We start from the raw sequence: 18,167 nt of genomic DNA on the forward strand, positions 1-18,167 counted from the left end.
CCCAAGTATTTATGGCGATAATAAGTCAAGAATTCAAGTAACTTCACTTGAAATTTCACGAGAATTTTTCTTTATGGTGAATTCACGAATGCGTAAAACCATTTAAACAATCAACGGACTTAATTCTCTTGGAATTTCACAAAATTTTATGACCGTCCAAGAACTTTGTACGCTCGCGGGGATCACGATCATTTGAACAGAATTGAAAAAAAAAAAAACTAAATACATGTGTCGTGACCTTAAGAAGGTCTTATTAAGTTAAATTCGCCAAAATTGAGCGTTGCTCAACCCTTTCTTTACAATTTAAATAATAAAGTACCGTCTCTTCTTCTAAACCAAATAAAATTAAGGAAATAATACACCTTGAATTCTTTTACCCGTCATTACGCATGCTCCGCTTAATAAATACTTCCGTGTCTCACTCCTACGGTTACGGAACGTTTGTCGTATCACTTGGTATGCACTGAAGCCAAAGATACGCCTAAACATTATTCGCAAAAGTATTTTTTATCAATTTTGAGGTGCAATTCTTACGTACTGCACCCCGCCCTTCTTATCCGTGAATAAAACTAACCCTAGTATATTGTAGATAACGGTCCATCCCTTTACGTTGGGGATTAGTGTTCATTGTGAAGTGTAGGCTTACGCTTTGGTAGACGTACCGGGAAGGGGGGAGGAGATGGTCATTTCCCCTGGACTCCCTGTGGAGGCAAGCAGTCGCGCTTTACGTTGTCACGTCTGGTTGACCAATATGGAGCGCCATCAATGAACTAGTATAGTTGTATTTACGAAACGTTTCGTCCGAGTTTGCTAGAAGTTTGTAATTTGAAGTGACCTTCTTGAGTGATTGGTTTGGAACACCCACCGATGCATTCTTTGTAGGTATAGTTTTAACCACGGTCAGAATACGGGAAGTTATTTTTAAGGATACTGGAATTCCTTTTAGGTAAACCCTAAATGTACTCAATAAAACGATACTAAATGCTTGACCCTAGGTCAAACAGGGCTCGAATAAAAAATATTTTCATGTTTAAGTATGTAATATAATTGCGGCTAACGATTCGGAAATTATTTTAAATTATGAGAAAAGAACAAATTTTACACAAACCACAAAAACTTGCACGCATATACATATTGCTATTGTAGATAACTGGTTTCATTTAGTTTTTAGTATATTTAAATTTTCTTCTCGAGTCAAAGACGTCGCGTGATTGGATTCCCTGTAAAATCTGGCGCCTTTTATTCGGAAAATGAAAAATTAAAACCGGAATCGTCAAACAAAAACATCCAAGATGAAATTATTCGTAAAGCTAAAATCTTAAAGGGAGGGTGAAGTGGAAAATCAAGTGATTTATTTTCTCGATTCTTCTACTGCCCGAACAGAGGGGGTTAGGGGGAGGTCGGAAGTCACGAGGTCAAGGGTACTCTAAAAATTTCATTTGCATAGTGAAACATCCAGGAAATATCTCCGAATGATTTTAAAATTCAAATTTGGTTCAGATTTTATGGATAATTTGAAATAAGGACCTCCGACCAATCGCGTAACGCCCTACCTTCTTGTTAACCAAGGCTTAGGTAATATGAATGAATTACTTCAGCTATTCATTGGGCCTGATGGGATACGAGTTCGAATTAGCCCGCCCCAAACTCAAGACGGCCCTGTTAGCTAGCTCGCACTGTAAACGTCGCCTTTGTAAAGGCGTCAAAATAAGATATAGATGTCGTCTGTAACCCATAATTTTGTTACACTGGAGTTTCTTTCTTCAGGGTACATGTAAAATTGTAATTTCGCAATGTATGTGGTTTTATTGTTCTAGGTTTTTTCCTATGCCCTTTGAAATATAGAAAGAAAAAAAAAACAAAAAAAAAACATTCTTTTTTCGTCTTTTTTCTATATACGTGACTGGAAAAGGCTTAACTTGCGAAATTTGTAACTAAACTAGTAAGTTAAAATTACAAGAGGACAAAGAGAATATAGCTAAGGAGTAGAAACTTAAGGATTAAAGGCCGACTTCCAACGAAAAGGTTCTAGCGAACTGAAACCGAGCATCGAGACTAACAATGGAGCGACCGTGCCTATTTTCGAAGCCCCGCTGGGTCAAGAGTTGGAAGGGTTCTCGCTAACTGAAAGCCGTGAAATGTGGTACTTCTAGCGAACTGACGATGAACAATAGAAATCCTTTTAAATCCTCTCGAATTTTCACCCAAATGACGCTCTGCCAGTTTCATTGACACCAAATTGTCGCTCACCCAATTTTAAATTCTCCCAATCGGACACCCAATTTTCAACGCTCCAAATTGTCGCGTTCCCAATTGTCGGACACCCAAATGTCTATCGCAACCCCATTTTTTATAATAGACTAACTTTCTATTCCTGTTACTCCATTCTCATTGGGTAGAGAACCGAATATGACAACAATTTTTCACGTCATAAATTGACGTAATAAATAATAATAATATAAAAAGCTGGCACGTTCGGGTATTGGTCCTTCGAAACAATGGTGACACCGTTGATTGACGCGCGAAAATGTCTTGTTTATAATAAGAAATAAGCGACAAAAGTTTTTGTCAATTCGTGTCAAAGTTGGTCAGTAAACAGCTCGGTCCGAACCTCAACCTATTTCTGTATACAATCAAAGCCTTACGACGTCTTGATCTCTTTCTCTCCAATCAATGCTCTACTTTACTTCAAACATGTTGGGAAACCAAAATAAACCTCTCCGAGTCGAGACGAGGGCTATCTACCCAATTAAGAGGTTTTGCTTAAATAATTAAATTCCCTTCTGATATAATTGATATTAATTATTTTAATCGTCAGTAATTTAGCTTAATTCTAGTTAAATCGTTTTAAGAAACTTTACTCCTAAAATCATTTTAAACGTTTCAATTCTAGCGTATGCCTTTTTCACAATTTTTGGAAATTTAGGGTATATAAGGCGATTGATTCCCTATAAGGGCCTAGCGCAATTGTGTTAAACTTTGGTGGAAGCCTTGCCATTGTTCGGCTTACCTGCGGGTATGATTAGTATTCATACCCGACTCGTTTCGTTGGCCTATGATGTTCGTTCTGTCTGACTTTCTCTAAATTTAATTTGCCTTTGGTTAAATTTGGAATAGAAATGGAACTTAAATCGCATTCTGCAGTCGTTTACACTTAAATATATCGAATTATTTTGTCCTATAAGTTATGGCTGGTTATAATAACACCTGCTTGTATGGATACAGATAGGTGTACGGACATAATGCTGTAGATAACACTATTTAATTTTTGGAAATAAGCCAATACCCGAGGGACTAATCATTCGCCAAAATTTTGTGCACCTGTATTCTGAATTTTTACGTGGATTCCGTTGATTACTGAATGAATTCCTTGATTTCCGTGATTACGAATACTTTCGGTAATTTCGATAATCTTTACACTGATTTCTCGTTATTGCCGCAAATTACTCGCGATTTCTGTTTGAATTCCATTGAATTCCGGTGATTTTTTGGTGAATGCCGTGATTACCACTGGATTCTTCGTGAATTACGATGAATGCGGTGATTATTTCTTTTTCAACTGATTACGATTTTTATTTTGGATTTTAGAATTCCTCCATTAATTGTTCGTGATTATTTCACGAAATGCGTGATTACCGAAGTGATTACGAAAGATTACTCGTAAATAATATGATTATTTCTGATTTTCTCAAGATTACACGTGATTATAGGAGATTTCTAATTACCTTTGATTACCCGCAAGAATGATTGTGATTACTGATGATTTTCTGAGAATTCTAGAAATCAAGTAATTGATTTATTCAAGTGACTAACCCCTCGCCAATACCGTTTTATTTTAGTGTATGAGTTTATATACTTTTCCTCGGAGGTATTTCTAACACTATTGTTTGAAATAATCGCGACTTACTGACAGATGCGCAGCGTGACATTTATAATAGTTTTTTGGCCGGTACTTTAAAAGATGGAAGCGTAGATCAGGTTAATTTACAGACAAAGAATTATTTACCATAAAGCTCAGGTCTGAATGGTCCAAGATGATAGTAATGGATTGGATAAAATCTCGTTAGTATGTCCCTACTATCATAAGTTTATAAGATATGTCCCATAAGTATGAAACTTCCTATACTTCGTAATGCTAAAGACTTAATGAGAGCTAGTTCGAGGGAGAACGACAAGCGAGAATTGAAGTCTACACTCGGTGGTCTCCAGTTTCTAAGTTACCAGTGAGAAACTTATGGAACATATTTATGAACTTACGCTACTATTTAAAGGGAGGGTGAAATGGAAAAATCAATTGATTTTTTTTATTAATCTTGAGACTTATCTGCCTCATACCTCCGAATGATTTAAAACTCAAATTAGGTTTAGATTTCATGGATTTCCTTTTCATCCTCCCTTTAAGAATAAATTAATGTCCGTGTCCGTGCAAAAATAGTGTTCAGCTTCCTATAGGTAAAGCAATCAAGGGTTTGGTTTTATTAGTCAGTCAACACTTGTACTTATAAAGACGCTTTCGTATTTAAGTGTTTAGCCCCGTCGGTTTATATAGTCAAGAAAAGTGCGCCCTCGGAATAATGTTTGAAAAAGATTTGTCGTAATCAGGGCATCCGGATGTTCCGGGCGGAGTTCAGTTTGAGCAGTTAAGTCATGTCGCGTCAAAAGCTTCATGATTTCACTAGAAAACCAATTAAGTATACGTGGACGGAAACCGTTGGTGTGTTATCAAGAATATTCACTTAAGGCCAAGTGAAGAATTTGGTTACCTCGGTCCTTCTAGTCCCTTATCTTACTTCTGGTTTATAAGTTGTGTACCATAAGTATGACACTACTATTATTGAAAACCAAGTCTATTGACAAAACTCTATTATGGAAACACGCTTTATTGTCTTTCAGGAAGCAATGAAAAGTGTCATACTTGCTTTTAGTATGTTATCGATCTTAATAAAACGCGTGTAATATTAGGCTATAAATAATCTTCGAAGCTTTACACATACTCTTCAGTTTTTCATTCATAAAGATAAGGGTTATGTTTCTCTGATAGCTCGGCGCGCTCTTGACTTCTGGGAACGTGGTGGGCGTGCGCTAGGCGAGAGCTAGGCGAGAGCTAAAAAGATTAAAGTCCTTTTGATCATAAAGGCGGTTTTTGTCCTGTTAAGATAATGAAGATGAGTCTACAACAAAAATAGAAAAATCATACGCACCCTCTCATTGAGTAGGAAACTCTCACGATAAAGCGTGGTTTTCACTTGACCGAAAAAAACAACTTTGGACATGGTGGACCTCGGACGTCCTTTCCGAACACGCGTAGTCGAAAATGACGTCACGACTCAAGCTTATTGCTGCAGAGCGTTAACGTTGAACGCGGCCGAAAAAATAGAAAGCTAATATCGCCACACTCAACGTAATTTCTGTCCAGCGTAACTAAGTTTTTTTTTCGGTTGTCGCTTGACGTCCGGCGAAAAGTCGTGATTTACGCTAAGTGAAAACCATGCTTTATTCTGAACGCGTAAACGGTTGGATATTTGAGCCTGTTTTAAAGCTTGAGAGCAGTAACAGCAACAGCTGCAGAAACAAATCAATTTATCCACTTAAAGTAGTATTACCTTAACCTTTGCATAATCTTAGATACTGTTTTTGTCACGTGTAACCAGGAGATTCTCCTGGTGTAACTTGATCGTTAAGTTGAAGATCAGCTGCGGAAATAAATGATTGCATCCCAAAGCGTGTGGCTTTAGTATTACTAGGAAAGTCAAGCCCCTGAAAATGCTGAAATTAAAGGCAAACAATCAATATCAGATTTTTTTATCGTTAACCCAAGATGAGCTATGACCCGCTTCAAAACTCGGCATTATTCAAGTGTCGGGAAAAGAGCCACGCCCCTAAAGTTGACCCACGCGTACAAACATTTACGTGTCACAGCCCTGCCCTACTTCTACGTAATCCATTGATACTAAAAACGGGTTACGCTTGCAAGTAGTTGTAGTTTCCCCTCAGACCACCACCTAGCCCATAGACAGGCAACTGAATATGGAGCTAGGTTTGCTTAGAGCAACGCCTGACACTAGCGCTGTGGCGGTGGATGCTGGGCGTTTTTCGCCATTTTGTTCTGTGAGTCACCAATATGGGGAGAAATTTGACTAAATTTTAAAAGTGTCAAATTGAATTTCATTATTTTAGCCCCTCTCTCATTAAAGATTCAAAAACGATCTATCAAGTTAGATTTTGTAAATATCACTCTGGTATTGTTTATAATGTCTGTTTAACATTGAGCCTTGGCTAAAAATATCCCGAACCATTACAGACGACATTTGGCGATGAATTACGGTCGGTAGACACGTGGGGGCGCGTGCTACGCATTGCCATTCGTTAAAGCGGGTTTAACAAGGCTTTGCCTGTCCATGGGTTAGGTGGTCTAAGGTCTCGTAGAAATTTTACCCAAATTTAGGAACGCAACTCCAAGAATAAACTCTATGATTTCTATCTCTTTTTACTTAGTTGTACAGAGAATATTTTGATTTTGAGTAATTTCGTTTTCAAGTGGGCGATGGAAGGACAAGTAGTTCATCATTATTCTTCGTAGTAAAGCGTCTCTGGCAGATATTTCCGTTACATCGAGTTAAAAACCTTATAAGACAATCAACTCTTTTTACAAAACAACCCTTCCTGTACTCATTCGCAACTTGTCATCGTTTCAAATTTTCTTTCGACTACGTCGCGGAAGTACCAATTACTGGGAATTGTTTTAAACTAAAGGGTTTTCAATCGATATACTCTTTTAGCTTCTTACATCCAACCTAAATTGAAAATATACCCTTTGAGAGGCTTGCGAATAATCCTACTGTTATGAAACAATGAAAAGATAATCTGGGTTAATCCCTTCAAAATCTTAATTGAACCTTAATCCTTCTTTAAAGTCTTTCATTTTATTATGCAATAAAGTCGCTTTGCATCAAACGATTTTGAAGGTTTTGAAGCGATTAGAAAATTCTTTAGTGAAATTAGAGCTTATCTCTGCATCCACGTTCCTGGAAGATAGGGTTATGGCAGAAGTCCATGAAATTAGCCTAGGAAGTAAACAAAAGAGGGGTTTGGGGCTCCCCTCTCTTGCGCAGCAATACACATTCGCCACCTCGCGATAACTTTTCTCAGATCTCCGGTTTAGGTGCGACTCGTACGCCAAACTTTGCCTTCATGGACGGAAGAAGTCACGCCCCGATCACGTGAAGAAAGATTTCTAACAGGGTTAGGAAAGGGGGAAAAACTAAACCCCCCATCCATGGATTTAAAAGGAGTTCTTGCCCCAGCAGAGACGTACGCTATACCAGCTATTATAATTGTTTACTTCCTAGGCTAATTTAATGGACTTCTGGCTATGTCTATAGTGAAACTTGCGCTGTGAACTAATGGCAGTGTATGTTAATTCACCATAGACTCAATGGTAGTTGTTAGTTGGTAGTTGGCGGTAGAGGAAATTTCTCCGAAGGTTGAAACAAAAAACTTTAATCGCTCGCCGGAAATGATTAAATATTAAATCCTTTAATCAAGATAATTCAAAAACGAGATGTAATAAAACCATTAAAGTTGTACTTGTATAGGCATCGTGGAGCCTCATTGAGGACGCTGACAGTGGGGTGGGCTATTACCTGATTTAACTTATGCTTATGCTAAATTGCTGAGTGTCAAATATGTGTAGTGTGCATTCGCAAATCGCAATGCACTGTTATAGACAAATCATAATCCTCTCCCTTTGAAAATCACCAATCCCTCTTTTCACTCTCCCTTTAAAAAGATGGTCATACAGCTCTAAATTAAAATGAACTAGTACAGTATAGAGTAATGTCAGTTCTACGTATGCAAACGTCATACCCTTCTATCTCTTATGCTCAGTGTCATCCCCCTTACCAGGCGCGTACAGTATCTCCTCCTACAAAAGCGCGCCTAGAGGGACGGATACACACTCTACTCCCTCTTTTCACTCTCCCTTTAAAAAGATGGTCATACAGCTCTAAATTAAAATGAACTAGTACAGTATAGAGTAATGTCAGTTCTACGTATGCAAACGTCATACCCTTCTATCTCTTGGCTCAGTGTCATCCCCCTTACCAGGCGCGTACAGTATCTCCTCCTACAAAAGCGCGCCTAGAGGGACGGATACACACTCTACTCCCCTCTCTACCGACACTACTCTAAGTCTAGACAGGACTCTACGACTAGAACAGGAGATAAGAGTTAAAATATAATGCAATGGCCTGTTCATTTGTGGAAAACAAATATTTAAGGCTTAATTAGGCACATCCACGTCCCAAGTATTTAATTTTTAAAATGGTCCATTTAGTTTTTAATCTCTGCACCGGTCCAGCGCCTTTGACTTATTTCCCATCCTGCAGCGGTACTCGTCCGGACCGGTAGCCCGGTTGTCTTGGAAACAAAGAAAAATGGCGGCCGTCTTGTCGTGAATCGCTATTATTGTTTTGTATTTAAAAACTTTTAATTAATGAAAATCAACGATGGTTTTCGTCTCATTTTGTGGTTCGGGAGCCGTCGCTAAATTTCACTGTAACATTTGCCAAGAAGATATTTTCAGCGTTAGGGTTAAATGCGCGGAATGTCTGGATTTTGACTTGTGTGTTCAAGTAAGAACATGGTCACATGATATTTTTTAAATGTCCACAAACCCGGGCCGCGTCATGCACGTGGTTCTACGAATTATTTAACTTTATTGTTTATTTATTTATTTATTAATCGCGCGTTTTTTAGTGCTTTTCTTGCGGTGCCGAGATAGGTCAACATAAAAGCGACCACAAATACCAAATAATTGTATGTATTGACATATTTTTAGACCTAATTTTGTCTATTTTATTTTATTTTAATAATTTACGCATAAATTACGTCAAAGGATTGTTGCAATTTACCTATTTATAAACCACCTAATGATTGGAAATCAAAGGAAGAGTTGATGCTTTTGGAGTCAGTCGAACAATTTGGTTTTGGGAATTGGTCAGTTTGATAAATTTGAAAAGACCTAATGTTAAAGGGAGGGTGAAGTGGAAAATCAAGTGATTTTTTATTGATTCTTCTTCTAATTATAAGACTAGTCTGCACAGTGACACATTCAGGAAATATCTCCGAATGATTTTAAAATTCAAATTAGGTTCAGATTTTAAGAATAATTTTAAGTATCCCCCTCTGACCAATCGCGTAACGTCCTGCCTTTTTATTAGGAAAATTCTCGTGGCACGCTCCGAGTCGAATAAAATTTATCGCGAGATTTGATATAATTTGCGCGCCACGTGACAATCGTGGCGCGAGACATGGAGCGTGCCACGAGAATTTTGTTAACAAAGAAGGCATGGCGTTACGCGATTGGTCGGAGGGGCTTATTTAAAATTATTCTTAAAATCTGAACCTAATTGTAATTTTAAAATCATTGGGAGATATATCCTGGATGTTTCACTGTGCAGACTGGTCTTATAATTAGTAGAAGAATCGATAAAAAAAATCACTTGATTTTCCACTTCACCCTCCCTTTAAGGGAATAACAAATAATAACCTTCCATTTTTTTTTTGGACACAAAATAGGGAAGATGTTTCAAAAAATCTGGACTACAGAGACACTGAAGGTATTTTAATTCTCTAAGTTTTTAATTATTGCAAACTGACTCAAAGCAAAGCTGATGAAATCAAAGTAACTGACAAGCATTATTTCAGATGTTAAAGAGCATTATAATAACATGTACATTCACGGTACAATTGGGAGAGGTAATTAAAGAAATAATTTAAAATTAAACAAACACACGCAGCAATTAAGACTAATAAAAAACCAAATTCTAGCAACGTGGTCTGTTTCTCCCGATCTGAAAGTTGTAGATCATACTAGTGTAGATGGAGGTAATTGAATTAATTTTAAAAGTTTTATTTAGTATTTTAATTGGTTATATTATTATTACTAAGGTCCGTTATCACCGAGTCTGACGACTCCACTTCCAGCCATCGAACTAAGTACTCAAGAACAGCAAGATTTAGGTTATATGCCCTTAAGAGATGACTTTGAACGAGTAAGTACCTAAAACAACATTATTTATTTGTTTAACAAGGCCATGACGTAGTCGCCACAGGTCCAGGAATTAAAAAAACAATTAATAAACTTAAGGAAAGGTTAGGGAACTCTTTAATTAAAGTAATTATTTTATTTAAAGGAGTATGATAATGAAGCCGAATCCCTAACTTGTAATTTATCAATAAATACTGAAGATGAAGACATTGATATTGGTAAATTTATTTTAATTTTGTATTGACTGTTATTTATTGCTAATTATTATTATTTTGACAATATATGATGACATTGATAATGAAATAATAAAATAAATAAATGAATAATAAAATAAATAAATGAATAATAAAATAATAAATGAATGAATGATAAAATAAATAAATGAATAATAAAATAAATAAATGAATAATAAAATAAATAAATGAATAATGAAATAAATAAATGAATTAATAAAGATAAGTAATAAATTCATTATTTTATTATCATATATCTAATAGTAATTTATTATATATTATTTTATTATTCATATATTTATTATATGTTATTTAATTTATTATTCATATATTTATTGTATATATAAAAAATAATTAATTTATTATTCATATATTTATTGTATATATAAAAAAAATTTAATTTATTATTCATATATTTATTATGTATTATTTTATTTATCATGATTTTATTATTCATATATTTATTATGTATTATTTTATTTATCATGATTTTATTATTCATATATTTATTATGTATTATTTTATTTATCATTTTATTATTCATTCTTTCATTTATTTATGGTTTTATTTATTTTCGTAGCTTTGAAACTGGCTCACGTTGATATGTACTCGAGAAGACTGAGAGAAAGATTACGACGCAAGAAAATAATCCGGGAACATTCCTTAGTCAATCAATTTCTCGTTAACATTAATAAAACCAAAGTTCCTCTTCCCAAGAAAAAGTCCTCCAAAGAAGAATAGTAATTATAATCAATTTATAATTATTTCTTAACGAGGTCTCAAAAGTCAAAACCAAATTAAAATAATCAAATTTTAGCAAAGACTTCCAAGAAAAAATGCAGGTTTTTGCGCAATTTCATTCCGCGACGGAACACGAACAATTTTTCAGTAACTTACAAAGTATTTCATTTCGATTAATCCTTACGTTTTTAATTAACACTTGTTTGCGCTGTTTTGTGCCAAAACCTCGTGGCTTCTTTGTTTTACAGAAGAGAGGGAACTTAAAACCAAAGTTAAAGAATTAATGCGATACAGACGGAATGGATTAACCAAAATTGAAGGTTACATAAATTTAATTCCAATTAAAATTAATTATTTTACAGTAATTCTAATTAAAATTAATTATTTTATTTTACAGTAATTCTAATTAAAATTAATTATTTTACAGTAATTCTAATTAAAATTAATTATTTTATTTTACAGTAATTCTAATTAAAATGAATTATTTTACAGTAATTCTAATTAAAATTAATTATTTTACAGTAATTCTAATTAAAATAATAATCTTTTATTAGATTGTTCCTCGTACGATGCTGCTAGAATTCGGAGAGAAAAACGGAAAGAAAACAAGAAAAAGGTAATTAATATTTAATTAACATTAATTATAATTAAGGCGATTTTTAATTTGGTAACTTATTTTGGTTTTTCAGACTAACAATGTTGCGTCAAGTGCTCATAGACGACCTGGTTCTGTTGCATCTAAAAAGAACGAGTGAGTAATTCATTTCCTTGATTTAATCGCTAATTAATTACTCAAATTATTAATTAATTTATGGCCTTGAATTAATAATTAACATTAACATATTATCTTCATTAATTTACTAATTATTGTTTATTAACTCGCTTTAGCGATAAAGATTGTCAAGACGATTTAGGTAAAATTGAAATTAAGTTAAAGTCATTCGAATTTAATTTTTAATTAATTAAGCTTGCGTTACGAAATAGATGATGATAAGAAGGAGGACCAAAAAGAGGTTGACATCTCAACCTTACCCGGATACGAATTGCTATCTGAAAAGGAAAAGAAGGTTGAATTATTTTAGTTTTAATGTTTTATCTTATTTATTAATTCAAATGAATTAATTATTTATCTATAATTGATTTATTTATTGTAAATTTATTTCAGTTGTGCTATTCTATATCGTTGAAACCCGCGTATTACATCTCCTTTAAAACCGTTCTTCTAAAGGTATGTGTTTCCATTTCATTCTTGTTAAAGGGCAAGTCTCGTTTAAAAATTCCTCTGTAATAGTTCGGGATATTTTTTAGCCAAGGCTTAACGTTAAACAGACGTTATAAACAATAATAGAGTGATATTTACAAAAACTAACTTGATAGATCGTTTTTGAATCTTTAATGAGAGAGAGAGGCTGAAATTCAAGTCACTTTTATAATTTAGTCAGATTTTCTCCCCATATCAGTGACTGGAGACCTCTACTCCTCAAAAAAACAAAATGGCGCGAATTTTACTAGGGTTTTGTGAAAAACTTCCAGCATCCGCCGCCACAGCGCTAGTGTCAGGCGTTGCTCTAAGCAAACCCAGGCTAGCTCCCTATTCAGTTGCCTGTCCATGGGTTAGGTAGTCTGAGGTTGAGCAGTCAAAGGCAGGGAATTGTTGATGAAGTGTACTTTTTTTTATATCTATATACTTTTGAATATATGTATCACTAGTAGCTGTTAACCGCGGCGTCGCTCGCGTGTAATAAGAACTTCCATCAAAATGATGTAAAGAATGGGTAGATTTTTACTGACGACTAATATTTTTGTAGCACCTTAGGAGCGAAGGCACTCGGCGTTGCCCGTCAGCCCCTAGGGATGCATTTTTTATTACTTTCCACGCGGACATTATTCCATAAAGAAAGGTTTTAAGTTTTTGGCCTCCATTTAAAAAGATGGCAACAAATCGAACCCAAAAGACCATTTAGCCCGTCTGTAGGTTAAAGGAAACCGCAGTGTACTAAATATTTGAGAAATCGGTTGAAACGCGCGGACTCTGTTGCATAGAGAAGAGTTTTTACATTTCTGGACGCCATTTATTAAGATGGCGGCCAATTGGAAAAATCTTTCTTAGTACGCGCCTACTACTTTTGAGTAACGTTCCTGCAAATTTTCAGCCTTCTAGGGCAAGCGGTTTGGGCTGGGCGTTGATTATCAGTCAGTCTGTCAGTCAGTCAGTCAGGACTTTGATTTATATAGATATAGATTTATCCACGGGATATAAGAATAAACGCATTTATTTATACATTAATGTTTATTTTCATACGTGAAGGATCATATTCTACGTAAACAAGGGAATTCCGTTAAGCCAAGATATCCAGCTGGCTTAGACAAAGCTCACCGCAGAAAAATTATCAATCTTCTAATAAATAGTGGCTGGATTACGTCAGGATCTTAATTCAAATAATCAAAAAAAAAAAAAAAAAAAAAAAACAATATTCATGTCAACCAAACAAATTCATTATTCAAAAACTATTTTAAGTTATTCTCTTCCTACATGTTGATAAGTTTTAAAACACTGTACATACCATTTTACACGACGAAAGAGAATTTTGAGAGAAGTCGGTTGTTGCGCAATTGACTGAAATTTTTTTTTATTTCTAATTAAAACATCGCGGGTTTTATTTTTAAGTATTTTTTCAATATGTATAAATTGATATATTAAATTTTTCCCCCATTTTTTAAAAAAAAAACGTTTTTGTTGGTTTATATAGTGTTTGAGTGGCTTGGGGAAAATCCTATTCCAAACCTCTTAAAGGGAGGGTGAAGAGGAAAATCAAGTGATTTTTTTAAACCATTCTTCTACTAATTATAAGAGCATTCTGCATAGTGAAACATCCAGGATATATCTCCGAATGATTTTAAAATTACAATTAGGTTCAGATTTTAAGGATAGTTTGAGAAAAAGGACCTCCGACCAATCCCGTAACGCCATGCCTTCTTGTTAACAAAACTCCAGTTGCGCGCTCTATTTGAAAGCGTGAAATCACTATTGTCGACGGAGTACATTGGCGCGAACGAAACAAACACGCCCTAACCACACCTAGCTAATGCGTAAATGTTTTTTACGTTACTTGTATATTGCCAAACGCGGTACTGCGACACTCCGACTCAACAGGCCTGGTCAAACTAAGAGCCACATCGTAGATGTACATTATACGATGTGGCTAAAAATTTTGACCCTTACAGTATTTACGAGAGGTATTTCTGCGGCGGGTTAATATTAATATTTAAATATATTTATTGTTAAAGTGGAATTTGGTTACGCAATTCGGTACAAAGCTCTAGTTTTATAATTGGGTAAGAATCCAATTTCACCGGTGCGTTTGTTACGCCACCTACTGAAACCATTGTTATTTTTCCCGCTGAGGGATTCCTTTAGTGACCAGTACTGGTTTTCTTTCTCTAAGACATCACCCGGTTTCACCGATAAAAAGAAACCCTTGGCTACTGCCGCGTTATGCGAATAGATGACCACTCTAGTCGGTGGACTGATATAAGCGTAGTGGTGAGGTACGTCTAGGGATTTAACCTCGGGCAAAATGGATTCCTCGAATAAGGGCCGTTTAGGTTTGAGGTAATTAGCCAATTCGTATGCCAAACGGCAAAACTATAGTTAATAGCAACAATAGAGTAATGTTTATAAAAAGGTTTTGTGGAGATGGGACCAGTTACTTACGCCAGAGGACAGAGTACAAACGAGATAGTCCGAACTCGCCAAAAGATAAAGATCAATAATCACTTCGTAAAAGGACTCATTGGAATAGCGCGTTTTTGGGTCTTTTGCCAGTTTAGCACTGTCCATTTGATACAGGAACGTATAATTTTTAAAACTGAACCAAATTCAATATTAAAACAATCATACATATGGTTGTTAAGACCCATGGTTTTCACCTCAACTTAGTACTTACCGTTCCTTCAACTCTCCTAAAACGGCAGGGTCATCAGTCGCTACGAAAACCTTTCTTTTAACGTTGTTAGTCTGACCTTTGGACGACGCCGTTTGACCTACGATGTCGGGTTGATTTCGCTCCTCCAAAGTCATTTCGAGTTTGTCGTAAAATCGAGTAATTTGCGTCATGTACTCGTTGCCGCTGTGGAACTTGGCTTCGTTGCCGATTTTATCCGTTCTTCTAACGTGCAAGCTGAAAGACGCGATATCCCCAGTTGTAGCCTAACTGTGACACAACCGAAGAAAGCTTTACCACAAATATCACTTACCCAACGATAGGATTGTTATACTTTAAAGCCATTTTGGCTTCTTCAATTGCCTTCGCGAGATTTTCATTTGGCCGCAAGATATACCCAATGAATTGTCCGTACCACCAAGCCAAAGGTTCGTTACCCAACCACGAGATATCGTCAGCGATGTCACGTGGTACGTTATTGATAAAGCCGCGATGGCGGTCATCTTCAAGAATGCAAAAATGAAAGATCAACGTTTGGTACAACCATAAGATATGTTCTATAAGTTCGTCAATGGTTATTGAGAGCTTGTCGTGATACTCGTAAAGCGACGCCTGGTAAACTATCTATAGGTTGTTTCATACTTATGGAACATATCTCATTAACTTATGGTACAACGTTATGGAAAGTTAGTAGTTTTACCATTACCATTTACGTAAAAATCCTTAGATGTCATTGGAAATTTCGCGACTTCGGGACATGGTTTGAGACTTAAGGGTTGAAATCCCAGTTCAATCCAGTTGCTTCCGTGGGAATAGCGCCATTTGGAGCTAAGTAGAATTACCCTTTTGTTAGAATGGTAAGCCTTGACGAAACAATACAGGACATCGTGAATGCCAGAAGCAAACCCGTTTACATTGGTTAAATTGCACAAAAGTGTTCGGTTTGGGACGCAGTTTGAATCCTGATTCTGATAAGGAATTTGTTAATTTGAGGCTTACTGAAGAATTATTTTACTTTTGGAAGATAGTATTACTTGATTATCGTGAATTGTTTTCTGAATTTTCCTAGAAAGTTCTCGAATTCTGAGGTTTCGTTGTCGCAGCGTGTTAGAATTCCGTTCGATTATATCGGCATCCAATTTCAGTGAACTAAAAACATAATTTTGATGATCATGGAACTAGTCAATTCCCCAAACATTTGCCCATAAAACAAGGAAATATCCAACAATGTAGAGTAGGACTTTAAACGGAGTGTCCAGCTTGTTTAGAACTATTAGACAATTTCAATAGCCTTCAATCTAAAAACGTTTTGTACCTTTTCTCAGCAGAAGGGTATAAAATGTGCAGAAGTATGCCTACGACGGTAATGTCAAACCAATCCCAAGTTTGAAGATCTCCTAGCACCCATTACATTCGAACAATTTTTGGATTCATTGTTGGATCACTGTCAATTATCACAGACTATGCGCTAATTAATTATCAAAACACCATGAAACTTGGGATTGGCTTGACATTACCGTCGTAGGCATACTTCTACACATTTCATACCCTTCTGCTGAGTAAAAGTACTCGCCCTCGGGTACCTAACGTTTTTACATTAAAGGCTATTGAAATTGTCTAAAAATTCTAAACAAGCTGGGTAGTCTGATAAAAGTCGAACTCTACATTGTTGGATATTGACTTTTTTTGGGGGGAGGGGGGGGCATATCTCCGTAACCGAACGTTGGAGACCCCATGTTCTTTGATACTTTCCACTCATTTGGGCCCAATAAACTGAATGGCTTCTCCGTGTGAATTCATAAGCGAGTTCTCCTCTAGCTCACCGACGTGTGGGGAGTAAATATTGACTCAGACGCAATGAGAATAATCAAATCGCGTGTGCTCTCTCCGTATTGTTACTTCTATTTGCCTTCTCTACTAGTGATAATTGAATTGAATTGAATTAAATAATTATAATTTACTTTGCAAAACCAGCGCTGTATTTCTCGATATGATCGAGACCGTTCATAAGTTTCGAATTGTCCGCCAGGTACGGTCGTAGTCTTCTCGTTTCACTCGTAATAAAATCCAAAAGATCCTCGACTGTGGCTCGATTTCGATCGAGGAATTGTACCATCGTTGTATCGGTATTTCTTTATGGCAAATAAAATCGATTAACAAACAAACTGAAAAGAAACCGTTTTTATTATTTACACCAACCGATATTTTTTGATTTCCGAGTTATGTTTCTTCAAATAATCCCGTAAGGTTTTACGTAAATGTTCATCATCGTTAAATATCACGCTTCTTGGTGATGGTTTCGTACGATTCACGTAGTTTTCACCTGACTTTCTTCGATAACTAAAAACTATAAACGTAACAAACGTACAACATAAGAATGTTACGATCAGCGCGCTTGAAAACGATCTCTTCATGTTAATCTGCGTAGACGGTAATGGATGGTATGCGCAACTATGACTCGTTAGCTACGAACAGCTGACGGATTCAATATGTACGTGCCCTTCCTGGCTATTCATATCAACACAACGGTGACAACACAATGGCGATTGTTGCACGTTCTTCCGCATTATTTTTGTTTGTGAATTACGAGAACCTTCTGTGATATTCACTTTGAAAAATAATGAAATTATAATATCGATATTTGAATGTAACCGTAAGCCCGTCTTTTGTGAATTTAATTAGATTATAAGGTTAGGTAAGTGTTACGTATAGTTTGAAATATACTTTCGTTGGTACATGTTTTTACATACGTAAAAAGAGGTTAGACCATTGTTGTATATGATACTATAACATCACAACACAAAGAACATCCGCAGTAAGTTAATTCAACTTATATTGGTGGGCGTAAACAACAGGGAATAAAGTAATTACGATTTAGTTTTGGAAACTTTTATCGTTTTTGATTTAAATCTGTAGGCCTACAGGTTTCCTTTGATTTTTCCTACAAGAAAATATCTGAGCACGTGCTTTTCATATTTGGCGCGAAAATTCTAGCCAATCAAGATACCGTCCGAGATTTCAGCCCCCGGCCCCTTGGAGTTTGTTAACTGCGTCATAGGAGATTAATCCCTTAAACACAGTGTTGGAAAGTAATTACACAAATTTTGCGCGTGTTTTGTTACATTTTTTAGATAGTTTTCCAACATACCCCCCAAGGTTTATCTGCTCTAAATTAAAGTCAAGTTTTCCCCCACCCGG

At 35.8% G+C, this 18,167-nt stretch overlaps 2 protein-coding genes across 4 annotated transcripts; one reads left to right on the forward strand and one right to left on the reverse strand.

Moving 5' to 3' along the window:
- Positions 1-27: 27 nt before the first annotated feature.
- Ada2b (Transcriptional adapter 2B) lies at positions 28-13,754 on the forward strand. Of its 2 annotated transcripts, none has more exons than XM_089852811.1 (17): positions 28-8,633; positions 8,758-8,817; positions 8,897-8,997; positions 9,580-9,620; positions 9,709-9,759; positions 9,832-9,888; positions 9,952-10,055; positions 10,197-10,269; positions 10,865-11,024; positions 11,102-11,184; positions 11,274-11,345; positions 11,580-11,641; positions 11,715-11,776; positions 11,914-11,939; positions 12,010-12,092; positions 12,191-12,253; positions 13,334-13,754. In XM_089852811.1, the coding sequence occupies exons 1-17, from the start codon at positions 8,508-8,510 to the stop codon at positions 13,457-13,459; spliced, it is 1,350 nt and encodes a 449-aa protein (XP_089708937.1). In that variant the 5' UTR covers positions 28-8,507; the 3' UTR covers positions 13,460-13,754. The 2 variants fall into 2 exon arrangements, with proteins under 2 accessions (XP_089708937.1, XP_089708938.1); XM_089852812.1 differs by having other exon boundaries at positions 11,102-11,172.
- LOC149623114 (alpha-(1,6)-fucosyltransferase-like) lies at positions 13,281-18,151 on the reverse strand. 2 transcript variants are annotated; one of them, XM_089852805.1, is made up of 9 exons: positions 17,720-18,151; positions 17,169-17,577; positions 16,931-17,101; positions 16,004-16,118; positions 15,676-15,937; positions 15,283-15,472; positions 14,973-15,206; positions 14,741-14,894; positions 13,281-14,671 (listed from the first exon to the last, which is right to left on the reverse strand). In XM_089852805.1, the coding sequence occupies exons 2-9, from the start codon at positions 17,381-17,383 to the stop codon at positions 14,324-14,326; spliced, it is 1,689 nt and encodes a 562-aa protein (XP_089708931.1). In that variant the 5' UTR covers positions 17,384-17,577; positions 17,720-18,151; the 3' UTR covers positions 13,281-14,323. The 2 variants fall into 2 exon arrangements, with proteins under 2 accessions (XP_089708931.1, XP_089708930.1); XM_089852804.1 differs by having other exon boundaries at positions 17,169-18,151.
- Positions 18,152-18,167: the final 16 nt, after the last annotated feature.

Source organism: Phalangium opilio, unplaced genomic scaffold, assembly GCF_054372755.1.
Source record: "Phalangium opilio isolate 3A_F unplaced genomic scaffold, DU_Popi_V2 ptg000113l_1, whole genome shotgun sequence".
Taxonomy (NCBI): Eukaryota; Metazoa; Arthropoda; class Arachnida; order Opiliones; family Phalangiidae; genus Phalangium; species Phalangium opilio.